Source organism: Panthera onca, chromosome B1, assembly GCF_046562875.1.
Source record: "Panthera onca isolate mPanOnc1 chromosome B1, mPanOnc1 haplotype 2, whole genome shotgun sequence".
Lineage (NCBI taxonomy): Eukaryota > Metazoa > Chordata > Mammalia > Carnivora > Felidae > Panthera > Panthera onca.
Window position 1 is genome coordinate 161,646,312 of NC_138342.1, and position 18,852 is coordinate 161,665,163.

Consider the following 18,852-nt stretch of genomic DNA (forward strand, 5'->3'; position numbering starts at 1 on the left):
TACTTGCCTGTCCTGGCACTTCCTAGAGAAGGAAAGAATCTCTAGAGTTTCAAGTTAGTTGGGCTGTGGGGTAAAAGTACCTTCTCAACTGGACTGTTTGCCATGACTAAGTCCCTCTTGCTGGTTTTGCCCAGCTGTCCTTTTATTAGGAGGAAGAGAGGAGAGTCTTAGGTCCCAAGTGGAAGGAGAAAGATTCCTCTGGCCATTTACTATTGGTGGGGTTCTAAATGCATCCCTCTTGCAGCTGATGGTGTTAGTCTTGATATCCTCTGATGTTGTCAGAGGGGATAACATTTGATCTGGGGAAGGAATGAGCCTACCTGGATTGCCTTCTGGTACTAGTTTGAGGTGCAAGATCTGGATGGACTTCTGTTGGGTTGGAGCAGAGGGGAGATGGGGAGAAGCACAAGACACACTACTGTTCTTCCAGTTCAGGTCTCAAACCAACTCACCCTTTTTCTGACCACCACTGAGTTCTTTTTGTCTCCCAAGCCATTTATAATTTTATAATATTTTATAATTGTACTTAGCAAGGACACACAGAAACAGGTCTATGTTATCTTCTCTAGACTCAAAGTCATAATGAATTCTTTGAATATTTGTTGTGATATTGTTTATATTTCCTATAAATTTTGCTTCATGACTTTTCAGTGCTAAGTTATTCCTTTCATGTGTGTGTGTGTGTGTGTGTGTGTGTGTGTGTGTTTGTGTGTTTGTGACTTCCTGCATCTTTTCCAGACAAATTAATCCATGTAATGATATATAAATGTATAAAGTCTAGAGTCTAATCAGCAGTAAAAGCAAGTCAAACAAGGTTCAGGCCCCTACCATATTGAAATAATTCTCAGATGAGGAATTCAGATCCCTCTTTGCCTTATTTCCAAGTTTGAATACATTTTCTTAAAAGTATTACATTTTGATCATGAATAATGTCAAATATTATTTCTCAGCATAAAAATGATGGGTCTTGGTTTTGGGTTGATTATATAAATAGGTGAACATACAATTTTGAGCAAACTAGAACCAGAGAGTTACTGTCTGACAAATTCAGAAGGAATTTGGTCTGGATCTTTAAAATGATATTTTACTATGAGGCTAGGAAACCAAGTCCAAGAAATTTTCCCTACCATATTTCACTTGAAATATTTATAAATATAGGTGAATGTCTCTCTTCCCAAGGTTCTGAAAGGCTGCTAACGTCCTTGGCCCGTCAGGAAGAACACATTCTTACTAAATGTGAGCTCTCTAGAAGTCTAGAACAGATATTATGGAACAGAAATCTTTTATCTATGATATTTTCATTTCATATACTATAGTTTTTATTCTAGAAGTTCTGTTGGTTCTTTTTAAAAATGTTTATTTATTTTTATAGAGCACTCGTGAGCAGGCGAAGGGCACAGATAGAGGGAGAGAGAATCCCAAGTGGGGCTTGGACTCAGGAACCTTGAGATCATGACCTGAGCCAAAAGCAAAAGTCAGATGCTTAACTGACTGAGCCACCCAGGCGCCTCCTATTTGTTCTCTTTTTTTATATCTACTAATGCTTTTCTCATTATGTTCAGGTCCTTTTTATATCCTTGAGCCTATAAAGTTTGTTTATAACAGCTATTTTAACATTCTTGTCTGTTACTTCTGTCACTTTTAACATTAGTAATTATGGGCTCCATTGGCTTGATTTTTCTACTATTTATGGGCCACATTTTCCTCCTTCATATTTTTATTACATACTGAATCTTATGAATTGAGTATTATTGAATGACTTCTTGCTTTAAAAATAATTGAATTTCTTTAAATTACTTGCAGGTTAGTTTCCTTTCAAGACTTGTTGTTACGTTCTTTTTAGGGCAGAGAGTAAATTTGCCGCACTTCTAAGTTATGGCCCTTTATGGTCTCTACTGAATGTTCTGTGAATTCAACAAGGTCTGTATGTTTGGGCTGGTAGGACCTTGGACAATTTCCAGACTTCTGTGATTTTAGAAATTTTCATCTTACAGATGTTGATAATCTTTCTTTCTCTGGAAGTTGTTCTTGGTCAGTAATTCCCTCTTATGAAATAGTCTTCCCAGCAAATTCTAGCTTCCAGCCTCCTAAGCCTTCACTTACCCAAATCTCTGTCTATTAGATTTTTAAGCTGTGTTTGGGTGTCATCTCACTACACCTTAGTCAGGAAATTCCTTTTAAGCAGAGAGCCTGGACAGTGGGAGGCCTCACCTAATTTGTCTTTCTTTTTTCTGAGATAATAGTCTTGTGCTGCTTGTTTTCCATTCTCTAGAAATAGTTGTTTCCTATTCTTTACCTATTTTTCTACTTTTTTATGGTAGAAAGGTAATTCTGGACCCTGCTATTTTAATCTGACTGGAAGCATAAGTCCTTAATTTTTTTTTGAGCCTACATTGCCATGACAAATAAAGAAACAGTAAGAATATTGTTTCTGATGTTTGAGGAATCAGTGAGAATCAGTTACTAGTTTTAAACTGCTTTAGTTATAAAAGCATAGATACTAAATTGAGGATTAGGGATGCAACAAGTAGAAAGGAAAAGGGCTTCCTCACATACCATCAGAAAAATACAAAAATAGAAAAGAAACCACAATTAATTTTCCTCATCATTTAATTCAGTCCTGTATAATTACATCATATCCCTTGGATCGTGAATTAGTAGTTTGTTTTCATGTGGCTTGATGCTTCTGAATGTAAAGGGTTCTAGTAAATCCTCCTGCAGCTTTGTAGTGTGGTCTGAAAATTGTCTAATTCATGCCAGCTTAAGCCCCACATCCTATATCTGTGAGTCTAATTCTTCAAGAATTTGTTAAATAAGTTTGTTAAATGAGTGAAAGAGAATGCAGGAGGCATTTCTGGTCACTTAGTGTATCTAGTTCATTGGCTTCCAGACATTATATCTGGGTAAGGATACAGTTAGACAAGGTCTACTCCATTTTATTTCTAAGCTTACCATTTAAAAAAAATGTTTACTTTTGAGAGAGAGAGAGGGAGAGAGAGAGGAGCAGAGAGGAAGAGAGAGAATCCCAAGCAGGCTCCACACTGTCAGTGCAGAGCCCAACTTGGGACTCGATCTCATGAACTGTGAGATCATGACCTGAGCCAAATATCCAAGAGTCAGATGCTTAACCATCTGAGCCACACCAGCACCCCAACTGACATATATTTTTTGAGAGAAAGTCTCAAGATGTGCTTGCTAAATTCAAATTTATTTCTATATAATATATTTTGATAATAGTCCATGAAAATAACCAAAGTTTCAGTAACATCTTGCTCATCTGGAAGCATGTGGAATACAAATTTGATCTGTGGTCTCTTTCCCCTTCAATTCTAAATGATAGTGTATCAGATCTCTTTTTTCCAGTGTCCCGGTCCTCCTCTTTCTGCACACCTGGTTGTTACTATGATCCAACGACAAAATTTACTCAAAAAGTAAAACCCTTTCACAAAGTACTGAATTTACTGAAAATTTTTCGATAAATGAAAAAAGTCACAAAAATTAATGCCATAAATTAGAACAGTGTAAATCCACAAATTAAACATTCCTTTTCTTTGAAGGCTTTTTAGCCATCTCATAGTTGGGAGTCTTTCATTGCCCTATTATCTCAAATAATTATCTGTCATCCTTGCTGTTCTCTTTCTCCTCATTTTTTTTTTTAACATGGAATCATAAGCTGTCTTCCTTTGTTGCTCATACCGTGATATTAAGATCTCAACCTCCCACCTCATTGTTCTCAACCTTAACTGCTTGCAATAATGAGGGGACCCTGTCCCCAGAAATTTCGAGATAAATGTCTCAGATGCAGCCCAGGCATGGGTATTTTTTTTTAAATGCTTTTTAGATAATTCTTGAACTCCAGGAACTAGTCAAATTATTCTTCCAGATAGTTCTCTTTTTAAGAGGGTTTCTAATGTTAGATGGTAAGAAAATAAAACTTCTAACTTCTCACATGTGGTTACATCTTTATAATCTGAAGGCACATAGCTTATTTCACATTTATTTCAATGTTTCAATTATCACCTTTTTTTTTGTATTTTTATGCCAATTTTGAAAGTATGAATTGTGAAATTTTCTTGTATTTTTCTTCTGTATTATCCAGGCACACAATCTGATTATTATGCCTATTTTCACTTCCTTTTGCTTTCAGTACTGTGTCAACTTTAACTGTGTAGAAATTCAATACCAGGTAAATTATCAGACGTGCAATTCTTCTCATCATTGCAATAGCCATGGAGTAAGTAATTTCAATTTTCATTTTAAGCAACATGCTTTAACATTTCAGTAAACAGTTTGGAGACTTTTTAAAAAATCATTAAAATGGCTAAAAATCATTTTCATGCTGCTAGGTGTCATTTAATAGTCTATAATTTATAACTTCAATCTTATTTTCTCAAGAAGTCTTGCCAAACTGTTTATTAGAGAAGATAAAGTAGAAACATTTAAGATGACTCTGGATGTATAAAGTATTTGGTAAATATATGGTGCAAATGTGCTATATGAACCATGAATTACTATACAACCAAAATAATCTTATTTTCACAGAGAGGAGGTAGAAACTAGTAAACAAGGTCATTAGAATTTTCTTACTAGTCTTGCTCATTAGAATCTGGGCTGTTTTGTGAAACTATCAACTAAATGATAATTAGTGGCATGTTACCGGTAATTACCAATATTTGGGTCTGGTTGTGGAAAGAGATGAAGAATTTTCTAAAAAATGCTTTGGCAGCAGAAGCTAAATATACTTACTAAAGTATGGACAATTTCAAGAGAAAATTTGTGAAAATTTATTGAATTTGTCTATTCAAGTTAAATTCTCTGGAATGGATAAACTCTCTGAAATAAATTCTCTGTTGAATAAGTATAGAATATTCATTGGTCTCTATTGAATCATCTTGGTCCACAAAACAACGTTCTATTTTCTGATTACTCCAGATTTGCAACAATTTGAATCATTGCCATTGTCAAAATGGGTTTGCTCCTCCTGAATGCCTGGAGAAGAAGGGAGAATTTGGAAGCATAGATGATGGACACATACCTCCATCTGGTTAGTGTCTTTCAAATTTCATTATTCAAAGATAATATGTAAGAGAAGAAATTAAAGTATAGATTCCAAGCTAGGTTGCAAAACAACTGATACCAACAAGCATGGTTTTGTTTTATTTGTAAGATTTTTAAAAATCTAAGACGGTAGAAGTTTGTTCTGTACTTTTATATTTTTTTAACCTTTTTTTAACATTTATTTATTTTTGAGAGACAGAGAGAGACAGAACGTAAGCAGGGATGGGCAGAGAGAGAGAGGGAAACACAGAATCTGAAGCAGGCTCCAGGCTCTGACCTGTCAGTGCAGGGCCCAATGTGGGACTTGAACTCACGAGCCGTGAGATCATGAGCTGAGCCTAAGTTGGATGCTTAACCGACTGAGCCACCCAGGCACCCCTGTTTTATACTTTTATATTAATATTGATGTGGTTTACTAACAAAAAGTACACCCAATTAAATGTTAGACAATTTAAAAGTAGAAATTTCAGTGCATAAAATTTGACTAGTTAATTTAGATTGTTCACTTAGGGTTGTCTTATACATTTCTGGTTTAAAATAGTGTTTGTTAGTAGTTGTTGTTATATCAATGCCACCAGAATTTTTCAAGCTATCTTTTATTCCTTTCTGCTGCATTGTAAGGGTTCTCATGTAATCTTTAGAAATATCCTCTCTAGAATCTCTTCTCTGAGTTTTCTGAGTAGTATTTTGAGTTTAAGCAGATCTAGGCAGGCCTGGGTATATCTGGGGGATAGTTCCTGGTTTTAGAAGATATTGGAGCCCACCTAGAATAACCTGGAATCAGAGGCTAGCCGTCCTTACCCCTTTCCTTTTGGGGAAAATCATGAAATTCCTTGGCAGATTTACATGAAGCTTGGATACTAGGGGAAAGGCAAACCTAGGGTGACGAACTTTTTACAGAGTTAACACACAGCCATATTAGACTCTGTTTTAGAACCCCCCCCCCAAAAAAAAGGGAATAATAATTTAACATGAAACATATAAGTATGTATATATATTTATTTTTACATATTTATTTATTTTCACATAAATAGGTATAAAATAGATGTTTATTTAAATTTATATTATTCTGTGTTATTGATTGTTTTGTTACATAAATGCTCTTATTTAAGCAAAACACTAATAGAACTCATTACCAGTGTCAATTGATAATAGTTTATAGTACAACAAATTAAGCAAATAATATATGTGAGCAAAAATATAACAATATTTAATAAGGATAATATTTTATAATATATTGTTTAATATAGCAATTGATGTTTACCTCTTTTTAAAAGGTCTTTACTGGATATTTAAATTTTGTAGCTATCCTGTTGTATATTATTAAGATTCATAAATGTAAGACTTTTCAAAAGGACAGTATAAATATAATAGGATTAAATATATGCTCTATATTTAACAAAAAATAACAATGACATGATTCTTTTTGTCCTATGATATGGTCAGGTGTAATTTTGACCCTTTCCATTTAATTGTCCAATTATCCTTCTCTGAATTGCTTGCAGACTTTCAGACATCCTTTCTTTTAAGCAGCAGCAAAATGGAATAGAGCCAAATATATAATTCCTTTTGACTTGAAGCTCTGCTTTATCAAGCCACTTACTAAATTCAGGTGTCTGTCCATTGTGATGGCATCAGCCAAGGATCTTTTCAACAAATGTATTTGAACATGGCATACTTTGGGCTTTATTTACTAGACACAGTAGGTTTTTAGAATTGTAGAAATTAGTTTGCAGGTCTCCAAAAACTTTCATTAGCTTTGTTTCTACAGGTGTCTTCTGGTAGACCAGGTATCTTATCAATCAGTTCCTTTGCATATTTGAATTCATCATACAGGCTACCCGTTTCAAAAATTCTCATCATTTTTAAACAGTGCAAAGCACATTGGATGTCATAAGTAAAATCTTTTTTTCTTAGGGAACATGGTTAAAGCATAGAAGTAATTTGAGTTTGTGAAATTTAAGTTTAATTACAAATAAATTACAATTTTAATTGGGACCTGAGAAGGTCCTATTTAACTTCTTGCCTTTTTCTAGTTACATTTTTTGAATTCTTAAACAGCCTTATTTCCATTATTTCATTGTATGAGTTGATGTCACAGCCTATGTGAAATTTTTCCCCCTAGGATTCACATATTATCAAATTGTTTCAGAGAAACAGTTTGTCAATTTCTGTTTTTACTGCAACCTTTCTTTCTATTTGAATCCTCAATGTATTGAAAAATTATAGAAGTACATTCTTCTTGTCCAGCGTTTTAAGAAAAAGGTGTTATGTCAGGCCAGTATTTTCAACACATTTTCTATAGCCGGTAACACTAAGAGCAATCTTGTGCGTGTCCACTTCTGAAGAAGCATCACCTTCCATTCATAAAGTTTAAAAAATCCCATTATGAGCTTCTACACACTTTGAGGAAACAAAAGTGACCAAAAGCTTTCATGATGAAAGCCTCTATATCACAGGTAAACATATCTGCCTCCATTCAGCATTGTGTCCAAGGTGTATAGGATATTTAGCAGGTAGGATCTTTTCCTTGTCTTCGATAAGAAGTTTATAGACTGGATGGGACTTGCAGAAGTTTACATTTGCACTGCCTGCTAAGTATGCATACAGATGAGCAAAGTCTAGTTTAGATTTGAGCAAGATAACAAAATTTTTCTTTATCTTATCTATAATTTCATTAAAATTTGCATAGAAATTAAGAAACTTTTTTAAACTTCATTTTTGAAATCAAATTACGTCAGAGCTGGAGAAATACTTTCCTGCCATATTCAGTTGGTAGGACAGAATCCTTGCTACACTTAAGGGGCCAACAGATGTTATCAAAATTTTCACATTTTTCTCCCACCGGAAATTTTAGTGTAATCAGTGAATCAGGAAATGTAACTTCATTTGGTTTGGTAGGGGAATGAGTGATAGGGCAGTGCATGTTTGTTCCTATAGTGTGCTCAAGCTAATTTGCTGGTTATTTTTGTCGGGACTTTGGTGTCTTTTGGGGAGAGAAAAGTTTTTTGTTTGTTTTTATTTGGGAAACAAAAAGTGGAGTTGATTTAAACATACTTGCTTATTTCATCCAAGAAATTTGAGATTCAACCTCCAAATGTGCTTTCACATACCTATTGCATATTCCTTTTTTATTGAGATATAATTGACATACAGCATTATATTAGTTTCAGGTGTACAGTATGTTTCAATATTTGTATACATTGTGAAATGATTGCTATAAGTCTAGTTAGCATCCATCACATACATAGTTGTAGGTTTTTTTTCTTGTGATGAGAACTTTTAAGGTCTATTCTGTTAGAAACTTTCAAATATGCAATACAGTATGACTTACCGTAGTTACAATGCTATACATTACACTCCTAGGACTTATTTATTTTATAACTGGAAGTTTGTACCTTTGACCCTCTTCATCCATTTCATTTACTGCCACTCCCACACCTCTGGCAACCATCAATCTGTTCTCTGTATCTATGAGCTTGTATTTTTTTTAACATATAAATGAGATCATACAAATGTACTGTCTTTCTGTCTGACTGGTTTCACTTAGCATAATGACCTTGAGGTCTATCCATGTTGTTACAAATGGTAAGTCTTCATTCTTTTTATGGCTGAATAATATTCCATTATATATATATAACCCCATTTTTTTATCCATTTATTCATTGATAGACATTTAAGTTGTGTCCATATCTTGGCTGTTATAAATAATGCTGCAGTGAACATGGAGGTGCATATATAGTTTTGAGTTAGTGTTTTCATTTTCTTTGGCTACGTACCCAGAAGTGAAATTGCTGGATCATATGGGAATTCTATTTTTAATTTTTTTAAAACATGTGAGGTGATATCTTCTTATGATTTTCACTTGTATTTCCCTCTTGATTAGTGATGTTGAGCATCTTTTCATGTATGTTAGCCATTTGAATGTTTTCTTTGGAAAAATTTCTATTCATGTCTTGTGCCCATTTAAAAATCAGATTATTTGTTTGTTTTTTTGCTGGTGAGTTGGATGAATTCTTAATATATTTTGGATATTAACCCCTTATTAGATATATTATTGGCAAATATTTTCTCTCATTCAATGGGTTGCCTTTTAATTTTGTTGATGGTTTCCATTGCTGTGCAGCTTTTTAGTTTGATGTAGTCTCACTTGTTTATTTTTGCTTTTGTTGTTTTTACTTTTGATGTCAGATTTCAAAAAATTATCACCAAATCAATATCAAGGAGCTTACTACCTGTTTTATTCTAGGAGTTTTATGGTTTCAAGTACATTCAAGTCTTTAAAACATTTTATATTAATATTTGTATATTATGTAGAATAGTCCAATTTCATTCTTTAGCATGTGGATAACCAGTTTTCCCAATACCATTCATTTAAGAGACTGTTCTTTCCCCATTTTATATTCTTGGCTCCTTTGTCATAAAATAATTGACCATATATGTGTGGGTTTATTTCTGCATCCAAATTATTTTTGTCATATTGTGTAATATGCTCTTTGGTTATTTATATTTTCAATCCAGTGGTATTAAAAATAGTCATGTAGGGTCACCTCATGACTGGGTGAGGGTCACCTCACCCAGTTGGTTAAGCATCTGGCTCTTGAGTTGGGCTCAGGTCATGATCTCACAGTTCATGGGTTTGAGCCCCATGTCAGGCTTTGTGCTGACAGTGCAGAGCCTACTTGGGATTCTCTCTCTCTCTCTGCCCCTATCTCTCTGCCCCCGCTCCACTCATGTGCTATCTCTCTCAAAATAAACAAACTTAAAAAAAAAATAGTCATTTAGTTTTCATGTTCAGTGATGTCCGGGTCATGCTGGTGTTAGTATTGTAATGATTCTGATTATCATCATCTGAGCTCTTAGAAAACATGATTATAATATTGACAATAAGAAAAATTATATTAGCACTCTCTTGACACAAAGCACAACAGTTAATCCAAAGACTAAGTCAAAGATGGACTGTTAATGATTTCAATACCCTTAGGCTGCACACTTAAGTCGCATCACTCAAAATGAACCACAAATTAGGGGTGCCTAGGCAGCTCAGTCACTTAAGTGTCCGACTTCGGCTCAGGTCATGATTTCACAGTCTGTGAGTTCGAGCCCTGCGTCAGGCTCTGTGCTGACAGCTTAGAGCCTGGAGCCTGCTTCGGATTCTGTGTCTCCCTCTCTCTCTCTGCCCCTCCGCCGCTCATGCTCTGTCTCTGTCTCTCAAAAAATGAATAAACGTTAAAACAAGTGGACCACAAATTACAATTGTCAACATCTGCAGTCAGAGTTAAAAACAGCAACCATAGAAGGCGGATAATTTATGCTTACTCATTTGACCCCAAAACAACGTTGCTTTTAGTTCCTGTTTTTTTTAACTTCCAAATGGATTTTGTTCTTTAACTTCAACCTTCCAAACCAGTTTTCATAACTCAGAAAATTTTGCATCTCAGTATTGGATTATTTGGTATTTGAGACTTCCCATAAGACAACTTTGATGGTCCCAGGCCAATGTTCATGGTTGCTTTCCCTATATCACTCTGGGTCCAAATGGCAGTAGAATGGTGGCACTTGAACCTGGGATCAGAGGAAACCTTTTAATCCAACTAGTTTCCCTTGGTCAGCTGCCATAAGGTCTGTCTTAATCCCTTATATTCTGGGGCCTGTAGGTCTACTATGAAAGCTCCTCAGGCAGGAAGGATCCTCTCTTATTCATGGATGAATCAGTGTTTTTTGTTTTATTAAGGCCTCCAGCTGATTGGATGAGGCCTACTCACATTAAAGAAAGCTATCAGCTTTACTTAGTCTACTGGTTTAAATGTTAATCTTATTCCAATTCACACTCACGGAAACACCCAGGATAATATTTGACCAAATATCTGAGCATGTTGTGGCCTAGTCAAGTTGGACACATAAAATTAACCAGCACACACACTAATAATAGTATTTGCTAATAGGAAGATACTAGGAGCCCCTCGCTATAAAATTTTTTTGGTAGGGTATACTTACCTGTATACATAGATTCTTCTTTTTTTTAAAATTAATTAATTAATTAATTTTGAGAGAGACAGACAGAGTGAGTGGCGGAGGGGAAGGGGCGGGGGGAAGAGGATCTGAAGTGGGCTCCGTACTAATAGCAGAGTGCCTGATGCAGGGCTTGAACTCTCAAAGCATGAGATCATGACCTGAGCTGAAGTCGGACACTCAATTTACTGAGCCACCCAGGCATACCTGATTATTCTAAATAAACCTGGAATCTATCTATTTATGGCAGAATAGCCAGTTGGAGAAAGTGGGTAATCATGTAAGCTGCATAATTAACAGTGCCATTCATGACTACTTTACTCAAAGCTCTCATCTGTTTTTTTCTGAAATCATTCTGAATGTAGGGGAAAAAGGAAAAGAAGGGAAACTTTTAGGAGTTGCAGCTGATGGATTCAAGCTCTTTCATGAAAAACAAAACAAAACAAAACAAAACAACAATAAAAAAACCCACCTTTTTTCTGTACCTGATGTTTGTCTATAAAGTTTGGCAGGGGTAAGACCTCTGTTTTAGGGAGTCTGATTTAACAAACTCTTGAGCCATAAAGGCTAAGACATTTGGGGTAATAAAAGGGAGGAGGTTAAACACCATTAATAGTTAAATGCCTGAAAAATTCACTACACCTTTGGAATTAAGTAAAAGAAGCTTGAGAGAAGATTATTGGGGACTAATCTTAACCAATGTAAAATGGAGACCCAGAGTAAATAAGTGAATAAATATTCTTTCATGGTGGTTACTAGTAGTGCCTGTTAAAACTAGACAATAGGAGGTAAAGATGTAAGACCAGTTTTTTTTTGGGTTTTTAGAAATCCTACTCATGTTCTGAGGCTTTCTGGGCATATATTACATTCCTTTTCGAATAACCCATGTGGCATCATTGATTATCCAAAAGACTATAAAAGTAGCTGAGAATCAATCTGCAGTATTTGGCCAGAGAGGATGCCCTCTTCATCTGATTCACTGGCTTTCTGATTACAAATATAATGTCATCCTCATTCCAGAGGTATTGGAAACCCCAATCACAAGCACAAACTAGACTGGAAAAGTGTTGCTCCTAGTTTGAACTGACTTGAAAAATGCTACAGGAACTAAAAGAGAAGCACTGGGGCAGTCTTCAGAGGAGTATATTAAGCCCTGACCATGCACAACTGTACCTGGGGGGGTGGCTCCTCTACTTATCAGATCCTCCATTGTTTGAACTAGCAGAGAACAGTATTTGGTATTTGGTATCTATACCAAATTAAAAAAAAAAAAAAAACAACTTGCCAATAAATTTTGGAGAAAGCAGAGCTTGATAACATTATAAACCCAGATCGGTGGCTGGTATATACAATGTGGTGGAAGTTGAGTACCCATATAGGTCAGATGCTTAGGAATGAATACAGATGTCAGCTGAGAATGAATAAGAACTGATGAGGAAAATGTAGATATTAACATCAGTCAAAAATGGGTCAAAGTCAAGTTTGGCCATGCATTCTACAAAATAATTCTAGAGCCATCTTAATTTCCTATGGCTATATATTTGATTAAAAACTTAAGAGGAGAAAGACTTTTTTCTTTCTGTCTGGTGGCAGCTATCAGCTCAAAGGTAAGCCAAGATGGGCGATTACAAGTACATCCAGGAGCTATGGAAGAAGAAGCAGTCCCTGTAATGCGCTTTCTTCTCAGGGTGTGTTGCTGGCGCTATCGCCAGCTCTCTGCTCTCCACAGCCCCCTTTCCAGCCCCCCTAGCTGATAAAACCCTTAAAGCCCACAGACTGGGAGTACAAGTCCAAGCAACGTTATGTCATACATCAGATTCGTGTGCGACATGGTGGCCATAAATGCCCAGTCCCTGAGAGTGTTACCTATGGCAAGCCTGTCCATCATGGTGTTAACCAGCTAAAATTTTCCCCAAACCTTCAATCTGTTGCAGAGGAGTGAGCTAGATGCTACTGTGGGGTTCTAAGAGTCTTGAATTCTTACTGGGTTGGCGAAGATTCCACATACAAATTCTTCGAGATTATCCTCATTGATCCATTCCATAAAGCTATTAGAAGAAACCCCTACACCCAGGGGATCACCAAACCAGTCCACAGGCACAGGGAGATGGGAAGGCTGACATCTGCAGACCGAGAGCAGTGGCTTTGGAAAGGGGCACACTATCGGTGGTCCTCCCCATGCAGCATGGAGAAGATGCAATACTCTTCAGTTCTGCTGTTACCACTAATATAAATAATGCTCGTAAAATTCTTACCTAATAAACAATGTAGGACAGTAAAAAAAAAAAAAAGAACTTAGTTAAATAATTTAGTTATTTAGTGAGTACAAATTTTTAATATTTAGAAAAAATATATAATGTAATGTAAGAGAAATTAAATGCCACATTTCTCAGATTTAATTCTCATGTATAGGTACAATCCCAATACTCTCTATGATATACATGTTTGAATTTTGGATAAGCTATATCAGAAAGAAGTTGAAGAAATGGTTGCAAGCATTAAACGTATACTTCATGAAGGAAGATTACCTTCAATCAAATAAATCTATACTATAAATCTACTATAGGGTGTAAGGTTGGAAATTCCTGAGCAATAAAGCACTAGTAGCAGCCCATTTTATATTTTATATGTTAGTTTAAATGTTAATTTATATGTTAGTTTAATTCATATTTTATATGTTAGTTTTAATAGTTTGTATGTTAGTTTAATATTGTAATATATTCATAAAATATGAGTGAAATGTTTAGTGTTTGGGAATAATGTTGGTAATGATATCCTCTACATATTTTCATTTGGTTAATAAAATTTCTAATATAATTTGAAATTATGAGTATAATATGAAATTACCTATAATTTTCCATTACAGGTAAAAGTGATTTGGGGGGACGATCTACCACTCCTTCAAAACACCAATTTGAACTCATTTTCTACATTTCTCTACCTCTGCTCATCATCACTGCTGCTGTTGTAATAAAGCAGAATAAAATAAGAGAGCTGTGCTACAGGGGGGAAACTGAAAGTGACAGGTATGTTTTTGTTTACTCTTATTAAATTCAATGAGTCAAGAAAAAAGTATTCCTGTTTCATCAGGGATAATCTAAGACAGGAGGTAGAACAATATGAGGCGAGGCCCAGGGAAATATTTCAAATCCGTCTGATGTCCTCCTTTTTTTTGTTGTTTCCTAGTTTTACTCCTTACTATAACCATTCATTTTACCACTAGTATCACTTTCAGAGGAGCTATAGCTGCCAAGAGTATTGTGGAGGTCTGTTCAGCCTCTTAGTCTACCAATTCTGTCTTCGGGCTTCATGAGAATATGTAATACTGCATCTCAAGGAATTTTTTAGATACAGGTACTCAGACCAGTAACAAATGACTTTATTAGAATAGCTCTCTCAGCTGAAAATAGTATTTATGAACCTGCTTGCATAATATTTATTTTCCTAAGTATTGATGCTGCTAATTTATAAAAACATTTCTTAACCAGAAATTACATGTGCAGTTTATAACACAGGTTAGGACACAGAAGGCAGCGTCATGAAATGGGAAAAAATTACATTTTAGCCTCAGAAAACCTATTTTTAATGCCTAAATCTTGCATGCAGACACTATGGCACCTTGAGCAAGTGATTTAATCTCTATGTTCTTAAAATTATTCTCTATAAGAAGGACAGATTCCATATGTTTTTACTCCTATGTGGATCCTGAGAAACTTAACCAGACCATGGGGGAGGGGAAGAAAAAAAAATGGTTAGAGAGGGAGGGAACCAAAACATAAGAGACTCCTAAAAACTGAGAACAAACTGAGGGTTTATGGGGGGTGGGAGGGAGGGGTGAGTGGGTGATGGGTATTGAGGACACCTGTTGGGATGAGCACTGGGTGTTGTATGGAAACCAATCTGACAATAAATTTCATAATAAAAAATATTATTCTCTATAACTCTATACAATGAGAGATAATAAGCTTCCCTTATTATTTTCAAAAGTATAATAAACTTTTGGGTATACAAAACTAGTAAGTGAAATCACCACATTATCTGTAATCTGTTACACAAATATTTAGTCATAATTATTAAGCCCCTTATTCATAATTTACTATGTTTTTCCACAGAGCGATTTACCTCTAGTTCTAACTTCCAGGAATTGGTAGAAAGAGAAGACATGAATATATTATGAAAGGAAGAAAAAAATAGGAATATATAGAAAAATTAACTGAAATTTTTGACTGCTACTTTAAGGCTTTAGCTTAATTTGACCAGAGGAGTTAGGGGTATCATAGAAGCAAAGGGCCTGTCTGTACGTATGTGGGCTTATAAATAATAATACATGTAAAAGTAAGATGAGAGGAGTTAGCCAACAAAGCAAGGTGGCTGATGGCATTTGTTCTAATATTAAGCATCTATCTATAGATGAATGCATAAAGAAGATGTGGTAGATATACACAATGGAATATTACTCAGCTATAAAAAATAATGAAATCTTGCCATTTATAACAACATGGATGGAACTAGAGTGTATTATGCTAAGTGAAATCAGTCGGAGAAAGGCAAATATGATTTCACTCATATGCAGAATTTAAGAAATGAAACAAAGGAACAAACAAGCAAAAAAAAAGACAAACAAAAAGCAGACTCATACATACAGAGAACAAACTGGTTGCCAGATAGGTGGTGGGTTGAGGGAATGGATGAAATAGGTGAAGGGGATTAAGACTACACTTACCTCGATGGACACTGAGTAAAATGATTGTTGAATCATTATACCATACACCTGAAGGTAATATAACACTCAGAGTATGTTAATGTAATTCAAGAAAGACAAAAAAGAATTGTACCTGTTTTATTTTGTTGGAAAGAGACATTTAATGAGTCACTCTGTTTCTTTGAAAAATATTCACTTAGTTGTTCAAGATTTAAAAATTTTCCCACTTAAAATAAACTTTGTCAATTTTATAGATCTGTGTCAGAAGAAAGCAGCAGTAACAGCAAATTATCCCCCAGTGAAAGGTGAATATAGAACAACGCGATTAACCATTGTGCATTGTATGTTTTGATCATTGTTTAGGAGCACTTCAAAATTATTAATTTGAAACCAAAATATTTGTTCATAAGATTCTTTATGTTTCTCACTGTTAGTTAGCATTTATAATACGAAAAAAAACAAAGCTTGCTTTCATGATATCTCAATCTCTCTTTACCAACCTACCCTAAAGGAGTGATTTTTGTGTACACTCACAAGCATCAGTAAGCACATAATTTGTGGGATTTTTTTTTTTGAGCATTGGTAAAGAGCACTTATATCTTAATGACATTTTACTGCCACATGTAAAGAACACTGATATTATAAGGGATATCATATGTGCTTGTAGTTACACTATTGTCTTAGAAAAAAATAACTGCTAGTAAGATAAAGACTTGACATTTTCATTCATTTTACTGTCTTAATTCATCTGGGAAAGTAAATTTAGAGATGAGACTATGGAGTAATCAAACAGAATATTTTGTAAAATTATATATTCCTTCTTTGTTATTGGTATATAAATATTTCCCATACCGTATGATGGGTAGAATATAAAAGGAGACAATATTTTATATAGCATCCCAGATTATTTTTCAAATTCTGTCTTCATCCTTGCAGTACAAAGTTGCATGCTATGATATTTGTGTAACAAATATTGAGATACATGTCTGAATTGAGGGAATTCCTAATTTTGAAAGAAACTCTATTAAGTATGGACAGTCACCTTCCTAATCTTATTGTCAAGACTGACTGTTTTAGGTTCTAAAAAAATTAGGCATATCATTGCTTTCTAGGTAAGACTATACTTTAATCCTTTTAATCACAATGAAATGCGTATTACAGGACAGAGAACAATCAAATGTGGTTTATTTCATGATAATCTCTATCAAAAAGAAAAAGAAGAAATAATTGCACTCAAAGACTGGATGGAAACAAATAATTAAGGAAAGAGCAGAAATAAATGAAAAGGAAAATAAACAGAAAAATAACAAAAATGAGCAAAGAGAGAGGCGGATTCTTAAAAATAGTAATGCATATATTAACTGAAACTACACTGTGTATAAACCTTCTTTCAAGTAACATCTTCTTCATTAAAATATACGTGTAATGTAAGTTTATGTGTAGAAGGATATGAGAATGACCATATGCTTAACTCATTGGAATGTGTATAATACGTCCTTTACCTAACATTTTCTTTCATTAAGACAAATGTTTGTAAATGTATCTGTTGAAGCATATGAAAATAGAAAAAAAATTAGTCAGTGGCTCAAAATAAAAAGAGAAAGGTTATAAAATACCAATGTCAGGTAATAAAATTGTATATTAAAAATCTTTTGGACATTAGAAAAAAAGATAATAATAGTGATAACTTAAAATCAATAAATTTAAATTTTCATATGAAATATATGTACTTTCCAAAAACATATCTTTCCCAAAATAGAATAGAGAAAAAAAATGCAAATATGAATAAGTCTTTCCCATTAAATATCTGGAAACTGTCACTTAAAACTTTCTCACAAAGTTGATACTTGGGCATATTGTTTTCATGGCATGCATCAGGAACAAAAGAGCCAAGATAAATTAAGCCAGCACTTTCTTAATCACATTATCTTATATTGCATTGGCCAAACAAGTCACAATACCAAACCCAATGAGGGGATGTGTGTGATATACTCCACCCACTCTAATAGGAGATACTAAAAGGCCACATGGCAAAGAGCATGGATGAATAGACATATACCAGAAAAAGAATGAAGACATGGGAAAGTAATTCAAACCATTATATCTTTCAAATATTTAAAAAAGAAGTAATACCTGTCTTACACTAGTCATCTGGAGAATATAAAAAGAAGCGTATCCCAGGTTTCTCCATGTGGCCAGACTAACTTTAATACCAAAACTTGACAAAAGCTCTACTAGAAAGGAAAATTATAAATCAGTTTCTGATTAAAGATGCAGCAATTTTAAATAAAACATTTCCAAATAAATCTAGTTAGCATCGTAAAAGATAAATAGCCATGGAGGGGAAGGGTGAACTAATAACGATAAGTTCATTTAAAATTAGAAAATAATATAATTTACCATATTGATAGAAGAGAACAATATGTGATCATTTCTATAGGTGAAGAAAAAAATAGCCTTTCACTACAAAAATGCCCACTTAACCAGTGATAGAAGGATATTGCAATTTGGTAAAGGAAATTTGAAACAAGAAAATATACAGAAAACATTCCAGTTAATGCTGAAATTGTGAATGTTTACCCCTGAGATCAGGAACATATTTCACAATTGTATTCTTTTTCAACATTGTATGGGTGATCCTAGCCAGGAAAATAAGGTAAGAAAAAAAAGTAGAAAGATTGGAAATAAAGAATGAATAATGTCATTGTTTGTAGATAATATGACTGTGTACATAGAAAAGTCTAAGAAATTACAAACAAATTAGAATTAATAAATGAATTTAAGGTGCCTGGATACAAGGCCAATATATAATCAGTTTTTTTAATGTTTATTTATTTATTTATTTGAGAGAGAGAGAGAGAGAGAGAGACAGAGAGCCCGCAAGTAGGGGAGGGCAGAGAGAGAAACACAGAATGTGAAGCAAGCTCCAGGCTCTGAGCTGACAGCACAGGGCCCAATGCAGGGCTTGACCTCACAAAGCCCGAGATCATGACCTGAACTGAAGTGGGCCGCTAAACTGACCAGGCACCCCAAGATTTTATTTTTAAGTAATTTCTATACCCAATGTATAGGGGGGGACA

General features: G+C 34.6%; 1 protein-coding gene and 1 pseudogene across 4 annotated transcripts in view; both read left to right on the forward strand.

The window, feature by feature from the left end:
* The window catches only part of LOC132691800 (disintegrin and metalloproteinase domain-containing protein 5-like), a 134,351-nt gene that overhangs the window by 108,503 nt on the left and 6,996 nt on the right, over positions 1-18,852 (forward strand). For all 4 annotated transcript variants that reach the window (XM_078445527.2, XM_078445528.2, XM_078445529.2 and 1 more), the window contains 4 exons: positions 4,148-4,234; positions 4,933-5,044; positions 13,937-14,096; positions 16,027-16,077. In XM_078445527.2, coding sequence (XP_078301653.1) covers positions 4,148-4,234; positions 4,933-5,044; positions 13,937-14,096; positions 16,027-16,077 — 410 coding nt within the window. The remainder of the gene's footprint in view (positions 1-4,147; positions 4,235-4,932; positions 5,045-13,936; positions 14,097-16,026; positions 16,078-18,852) is intronic.
* LOC132692815 (large ribosomal subunit protein eL15 pseudogene) lies at positions 12,665-13,298 on the forward strand (annotated as a pseudogene).